The 6,855-nt window shown below is 60.6% G+C and overlaps 2 protein-coding genes across 2 annotated transcripts; one reads left to right on the plus strand and one right to left on the minus strand.

Moving 5' to 3' along the window:
* The first annotated feature begins 659 nt into the window (after window positions 1–659).
* On the plus strand, window positions 660–3,923 carry LOC145715058 (uncharacterized). Its single transcript, XM_081794639.1, is given in 7 exon segments — window positions 660–1,491; window positions 1,494–1,798; window positions 2,492–2,569; window positions 2,714–2,825; window positions 2,918–3,063; window positions 3,157–3,241; window positions 3,759–3,923. Coding segments are annotated over 7 exon segments (1,587 nt in total). The 3' UTR covers window positions 3,788–3,923.
* Window positions 3,924–5,093: 1,170 nt separating this feature from the next.
* LOC145715059 (testis-specific Y-encoded protein 3-like) lies at window positions 5,094–6,321 on the minus strand. The gene is made up of 4 exons (XM_081794640.1): window positions 5,918–6,321; window positions 5,662–5,773; window positions 5,424–5,569; window positions 5,094–5,330 (listed from the first exon to the last, which is right to left on the minus strand). Exons 1-4 carry the CDS (start codon window positions 5,975–5,977, stop codon window positions 5,094–5,096), a joined length of 555 nt encoding a protein of 184 aa, XP_081650766.1. The 5' UTR covers window positions 5,978–6,321.
* Between the last annotated feature and the right edge of the window lie 534 nt (window positions 6,322–6,855).

The following is a 6,855-nucleotide window of genomic DNA, read 5'->3' on the forward strand; positions in this document are numbered from 1 at the left end:
CCGGACAGCCAAGGTGATCCGCTGAGTGGATTTGTCGGACTAGGGGCACAATGAACAAAGGTGGCGGTGTAAATGGGCAAAGCGGGGAGGTCCCCCTTTACCCGTGTGTGTAGATAGCCGCGTGCCCAGCGCAGCGTGGAATGCAAAGGTCGCTTTCGCATGGCCAGAAGCCAAACAGGGCACCCAGAGCGCACAGAGGGCCGGCTGCAAGCCCCCCGGAGGAGTTGCACTGCACGGGGCCCAGAGCCTTCCTGCCTATGCAACAGACGCGCCCCAGTTTCCGGGTGACCTAGGGGCGGGACCGCCGAAGCCACGCACGCCACCGTCCCTATGATTGGTCCTGAAGGCAGTGAAGCGGCCTGGGCGTGGCTTGGAGCTCCCTCAGCCTCAAAGCCGCAGGCGCACACCTCTCCCCACAAAGGCCTCCGAGGCAGCATCGGCATAGCGATAGCCACCGCCGAGGCATCCTGGGTACAGCACCATGCGCATGCGCATGCGCATGCGCCCCCTCGACCTTTGGGCTCTGGGAGGAAGGGGGAGCGAGTTGCCAGCCATTGCCCTCAGGGCTCCGCTCACTGGGTCTGGGGAGGGGCGCCGTGCTTTCACCTCCCGCTTCGTCGTCGGTAGGAGCCACAGTTGGTGTCTCGGGCCGGGGCCGCATGTTGCGCGACTCGTGTTTCCGAAACACTGGGGATGCCCGGAGGCCCCATGCCGCCTTCGACCGGGAACGGGGCGGTCGAGAGACGAGGGCCCGTGGGGACACTCGGTCTCCGGCAGGGCCAGAGGTGCCGCAGGCCGAAGGCTTGCAGGCCACAAGCGAACAGCCTGTGCAGGAAGGCCAGGCCCGACCCGAGAGGCAGGTGGGCGGCCCCAGCGAGATATCGGTGCCGCTGGTGCATGACATAGTGGCGGTGGAGGCGCTGTGGGGCCTGGCGGAGGAGGAGGTTGAGGTGGCGGCCGCGGAAGAGGACGCGCCTGGGGAAGAGGGGCATGAGCAGAGGAAGAAGGGGGAGGAGGACGAGGAGCAGGAGCCGGGGAAGGAGAAGGCCCAAGTTCACGAGGAGGAGGACCTGAAGGGCGAGGGGGAGCAGCAGGACCAGAAGAGCAGAAGGAGGAGGAGGAGGAGGAGGAAGAGGGGGAGAGGCAGCAGGAGTAAAAGATTAGAAGGAGGAGGAGCAGCAGAAGCCCAAGCAGAAGGAGGAAGAGCGGAAGGAGGAGGAGTTGGCGGAAATGAAAGGGGAGGAGCAGGAGCAGCAGGGTATACAAGCAGGCGCGGCGGCGGCCAAGGCGCCGGCCGCGGCGGTGGCGGTGGAGGCATTGGCGGCGGCAGTGGCAGGGGAAGGGGACCAGGAGGAGGAGCAGGAGGAGGAAGGGAAGGCGTGCGAGCCATTAAAGGGAGAGCAGAATTGCAAGCCGAGGAGGAAGAGGAGCAGGAGAAGGAAGCGCTGGAGGAGCAGCAGCAGGGCGAGGAGGAGGTGGAGGGCAAGAAGGACAGGAGAAGCGGGAGGAGGAGGAACAGAAGCCGAGTGAGCAGGAAGGCCGATGGGTGGAAGAAGCCCAGGAGCTGCAGGTGAAGTAGGATAAGAAGGAGCAGGTAGAGTCAGGCCTCCGTCCTTGCCCTTCCCCACTGGAGGCTCTGGAGGCTCTGGAGGCCCTTCAGATAGAGCTACAGCCGGTGAATAAACAAGCCAGCCGGGAGCACGCTCGACTCAAACTCAGGATGTGGCAGAGGCGGCAGCGACATCTGCAGCAGAGAGGTGCCCTTATCCAGGGCATCCGTGGTTTCTGGGCCAAGGCTGTATCCTTCCTGCTGCTGGTGGAGGGTCCAGAGGGGGCTGGGCTTGCGCAAGAGGAAGGAAAGGGAGGTGACATTTAGAGGAACCCAGGACAGGGACTGGAGCTACGCCACGCTCCAGTGGCCGGGAACGTGCAAACGTGATCCCATCCGGTGGTCCTGGCTCTGCAATGAGTGTGGGAGGAGGGCAGTGCCGGGGTGGGGGAGGCATGTGTGCTTTAAGTCGCACCTGGCACGGAAACAGCGCTGGGAGAGTGGGGAGTGGCGGTGGAGGTCAGGCCAGGTCGGGGAAATGACAGAGGGCTTCTTCCCACACAAAGCCGCGTGGGGGCACGTTTCTGGGTCCCGCTAAGCATCTTGCTGCGGGGAAGGCGATGTGAATGCCCACTGGTCGGCGCGAGACCGGATGTGTGCTGTCTGGCTGTGTGGAAGTAAGCGTCCTCAGTGTCCTCACGAGCACACAAAGCTAGGCGTGGTTGCGGGCGTCTGGGCATGCACAGCCTCCTGTGCGTGTCTAGCAGAGCCCTGCGCGATCCTGAGACCCCGTGGGCCTGGACGCAGCCTGTGGGGAGGGCTTGAGACCCTGGGGGAGGACGCCAGTCCCGGGGGGGGAGGACGCCTGGATGCTGTCCACACTGGTTCTCTGGTTCGAGCTCTCTCACGCCCAGCACCTGAAGGCTCTTTGACCTGCGGCAGTTTGTGAACCACCCTCAGATGTCAGCCCTGAGTAGTAAGCCCGATGAAAGCATGCTTCGCCACATGACCAATTTGAAGGTCGGCCTGGGAGTGGGAGGTGGTGTGGGTGGCTGGCTGTGTGGGGAGGGGAGGTGGTGGGGAGAAGTGATGTGTTCCTTCCTCAGGGGAGGGCAGGTCTCCTGGAACAAGATTTCACATTTCTGCCCCACTGTACCACGGCAGGTGGAGGAACACAAGTTTCCCAGGGAATGCCGGAAGATCCTGCTGTTTTTTGGCAAGAACTCCTACTTCCAGAATGAAGTCGTTACGAAGGAGTATGTCCTAGGCCTTGATGGTAAGTGTCCACTGACTGCATGGACGGCAGTGGGTGGAGGGTTGAATGTGATAAGTTCTCTGGCGCCTTCTCACATACGCGTCTTCCTGCAGGGTATAGGGCGTCTCATTCCAGTCCCATCCAGTGGTACCCAAGGTACAGACAGGAGGCCTACAGACGCAGGCATGACAACAGCAGCCTCAACTTCTTCAACTGGTTCTCTGACCACAGCTTTGCCGGCTCTAGCAGGATTGCTGAGGTGGGGCCCTGTAACAAGGAAGGGAGGTGATTTTCATGGATTCCCCCACTGCGTGGGATAGCTACCTGAGGCCTGGCCTGTCTCCCCTACCAGATAATCATAGAGGATCTTTGGCCCAACCCCCTGCCGTATTTCAAGATGAAGGAGGCCCCAGGAGAGAGAACTGAGAGGGAAAGAGGTGAGCAGCCAAGGGTGTGGGCACGGAAATGTGTGCCGTGGGGTCCAGGGCACAATTCTCTTCTGCATGGAGGCACCGAGAATCACAGCGGCACAGGAGGTGACCCCAGGTCAAAAGGGCATCAGCCTGAGACAGGGAGTCTTAAGAAGTAACGTGTCCCAGAGGCTTTGCCCCTTTGGGGAGCCTGAAGGTGGGAAGGGGGCTAGACAAAAAGAATGAGCAAAGCGGGACAACCAAAGCTGGCTCATCAGATAGCATGGTGACAACTGTCATTCCCGGACCTTGAACCCCACCCTCAGGCCTCCTACCACCATTCCACATGTTGTCTGGCTTCTGGATCCCCTTGTCAGCTTTGGCACAGCTTATCACACCTTCCCATCCTACTTTCCGTTTGGAAACATTCAAGCAACCTTACTCAGGGCCAAGATAAGACTCTCACCTGTCCTGTGTGTATGTGTGTGTGTGTGTGTGTTTCTGTCTGTCTGTCTGTCTGTCTGTGTGTACCCATATATCCCAGGGATATGCACGATCTTGAGAAGAGTATGAAGGAGCGTCGCACTTCATCGACCCCAGTGGAAACCCTTCCGATGCTCACGATGGTCCACAAGATTCTCCTGGCCACGAAATAAGGACAAGGGTGGTGGTGACACGTGGCACAGGGCGGGGGTCCAATACATTTGAAGAAATATAGAATGGGAGATAAACAGCATGAAGTGTTTGTGTGTGTCTTCCTCTCAGGTACGCTCTGGGGCGTGTCCATGTACACATGCTGAAGACGCTCCAGCGCTGCCAGCGGGTCCTGGGCTGAGGCAGGACGCAGCGCTGGCTCTTGCTGCTGCAGCGGCTGGGAGAGCTGGGGCCCCTCCTCCGCCTCTGCATCTGCCTGGCGCTTCTCCTCTTGCTCCTGAATCTCCTCCTGCTGCTGTCTCTCAACTTCCACCTCCTCCTCCTCGTGCATGTCCTCTGCTTCTGGCTTGGCTTCCTCAGAATTCTCCTCTCCAGCCACCTCATCCTTGGTCGCCTCGCCGTCCTCTTCCTCCTCCCCGATCACCACCTCAGCCGCCACCATTCCGTCATCCAATATCAGCACCAATTCCTCCGCTGGGCTTGCCACCTGTATCTCACACCCGGCCTGGGGTTCCTGCACAGGATGGGTGCTTGCCGCCCCTGAACCTGGGGACTGCGGCCAGCCCACGCCCTCCAGCGCCCCTGCATTCCCGCGGGGCCAGGACTCTCCACCTTTCGCATCCGGGACGATCAGGGCCCAGGGTCGGCGGGAATCTCCGCTTTGTCCGGACCGCGACACGCTGGCCATGACGCTCGGCCCCGGCCCAGTGTAGCTAGGGCAGCCTCAGGACAAGGACAGGAAACGGCAGCAGGTGGGGGGAGCCTTGGCCGCAAGACCATGAGCTCCCTGAAGCCTCCCGCCGCAGCCCGCCAAAGTTGAGCGCAGGCGCACAGGCTCTGGGATTTGAGGACTCCGCATTGGCTGTGGCTGCTGTGGAGGAGGGGCCGAGACAGAGGCAGTGAAGAGTGTGCGCATGCGGCCTGGGGGCGAAGTGGTTCCAGGGCAGGTCAGGCCAGCTGGCCAGGTTCGGGGAGCAGTCAGTTGCAAGACAGCAAGACAGGGTGCTGTGCCAAAGCTGTGCCAAAGCTGACAAGGGGATCCAGAAGCCAGACAACATGTGGGATGGTGGTAGGAGGCCTGAGGGTGGGGTTCAAGGTCCGGGAATGACAGTTGTCACCGTGCTATGTGATGAGCCAGCTTTGGTTGTCCCGCTTTGCTCATTCTTTTTGTCTAGCCCCCTTCCCACCTTCAGGCTCCCCAAAGGGGCAAAGCCTCTTGGACACGTTACTTCTTAAGACTCCCTGTCTCAGGCTGATGCCCTTTTGACCTGGGGTCACCTCCTGTGCCGCTGTGATTCTCGGTGCCTCCATGCAGAAGAGAATTGTGCCCTGGACCCCACGGCACACATTTCCGTGCCCACACCCTTGGCTGCTCACCTCTTTCCCTCTCAGTTCTCTCTCCTGGGGCCTCCTTCATCTTGAAATACGGCAGGGGGTTGGGCCAAAGATCCTCTATGATTATCTGGTAGGGGAGACAGGCCAGGCCTCAGGTAGCTATCCCACGCAGTGGGGGAACCCATGAAAATCACCTCCCTTCCTTGTTACAGGGCCCCACCTCAGCAATCCTGCTAGAGCCGGCAAAGCTGTGGTCAGAGAACCAGTTGAAGAAGTTGAGGCTGCTGTTGTCATGCCTGCGTCTGTAGGCCTCCTGTCTGTACCTTGGGTGCCACTGGATGGGACTGGAATGAGACGCCCTATACCCTGCAGGAAGATGCGTATGTGAGAAGGCGCCAGAGAACTTATCACATTCAACCCTCCACCCACGGCCGCCCATGCAGTCAGTGGACACTTACCATCAAGGCCTAGGACATACTCCTTCGTAACGACTTCATTCTGGAAGTAGGAGTTCTTGCCAAAAAACAGCAGGATCTTCCGGCATTCCCTGGGAAACTTGTGTTCCTCCACCTGCCGTGGTACAGTGGGGCAGAAATGTGAAATCTTGTTCCAGGAGACCCGCCCTCCCCTGAGGAAGGAACACATCACTTCTCCCCACCACCTCCCCTCCCCACACAGCCAGCCACCCACACCACCTCCCACTCCCAGGCCGACCTTCAAATTGGTCATGTGGCGAAGCATGCTTTCATCGGGCTTACTACTCAGGGCTGACATCTGAGGGTGGTTCACAAACTGCCGCAGGTCAAAGAGCCTTCAGGTGCTGGGCGTGAGAGAGCTCGAACCAGAGAACCAGTGTGGACAGCATCCAGGCGTCCTCCCCCCGGGACTGGCGTCCTCCCCCAGGGTCTCAAGCCCTCCCCACAGGCTGCGTCCAGGCCCACGGGGTCTCAGGATCGCGCAGGGCTCTGCTAGACACGCACAGGAGGCTGTGCATGCCCAGACGCCCGCAACCACGCCTAGCTTTGTGTGCTCGTGAGGACACTGAGGACGCTTACTTCCACACAGCCAGACAGCACACATCCGGTCTCGCGCCGACCAGTGGGCATTCACATCGCCTTCCCCGCAGCAAGATGCCTAGCGGGACCCAGAAACGTGCCCCCACGCGGCTTTGTGTGGGAGGAAGCCCTCGGTCATTTCCCCGACCTGGCCTGGACCTCCACCGCCACGCCCCACTCTCCCAGCGCTGTTTCCGTGCCAGGTGCGACGTAAAGCACACATGCCTCCCCCACCCCGGCACTGCCCTCCTCCCACACTCATTGCAGAGCCAGGACCACCGGATGGGATCACGTTTGCACGTTCCCGGCCACTGGAGCGCGGCTTAGCTCCAGTCCCTGTCCTGGGTTCCTCTAAATGTCACCGCCCTTTCCTTCCTCTTGCGCAAGCCCAGCCCCCTCTGGACCCTCCACCAGCAGCAGGAAGGATACAGCCTTGGCCCAGAAACCACGGATGCCCTGGATAAGGGCACCTCTCTGCTGTAGATGACGCTGCCGCCTCTCCCATATGCTGGGTTTGAGTTGAGAGTCCTCCCGGCTGGCATGTGTATTCAAGGGCTGCACCTCCGTCTGAAGAGCCTCGAGCAAGGACAGGAAAGG

The sequence above is a fragment of the Panthera onca genome, chromosome Y (genome assembly GCF_046562875.1).
Source record: "Panthera onca isolate mPanOnc1 chromosome Y, mPanOnc1 haplotype 2, whole genome shotgun sequence".
Classification (NCBI taxonomy): Eukaryota; Metazoa; Chordata; class Mammalia; order Carnivora; family Felidae; genus Panthera; species Panthera onca.

Coding starts and splice junctions, on each gene's coding strand:
- LOC145715059 (XM_081794640.1), bottom strand. CDS start 5,977: ATGTCAGCCCTGAGTAGTAAGCCCGATGAAAGCATGCTTCGCCACATG. Junction 5,774..5,917: donor GCCACATGACCAATTTGAAG/GTCGGCCTGGGA, acceptor GTACCACGGCAG/GTGGAGGAACACAAGTTTCC. Junction 5,331..5,423: donor GCTCTAGCAGGATTGCTGAG/GTGGGGCCCTGT, acceptor CTCCCCTACCAG/ATAATCATAGAGGATCTTTG.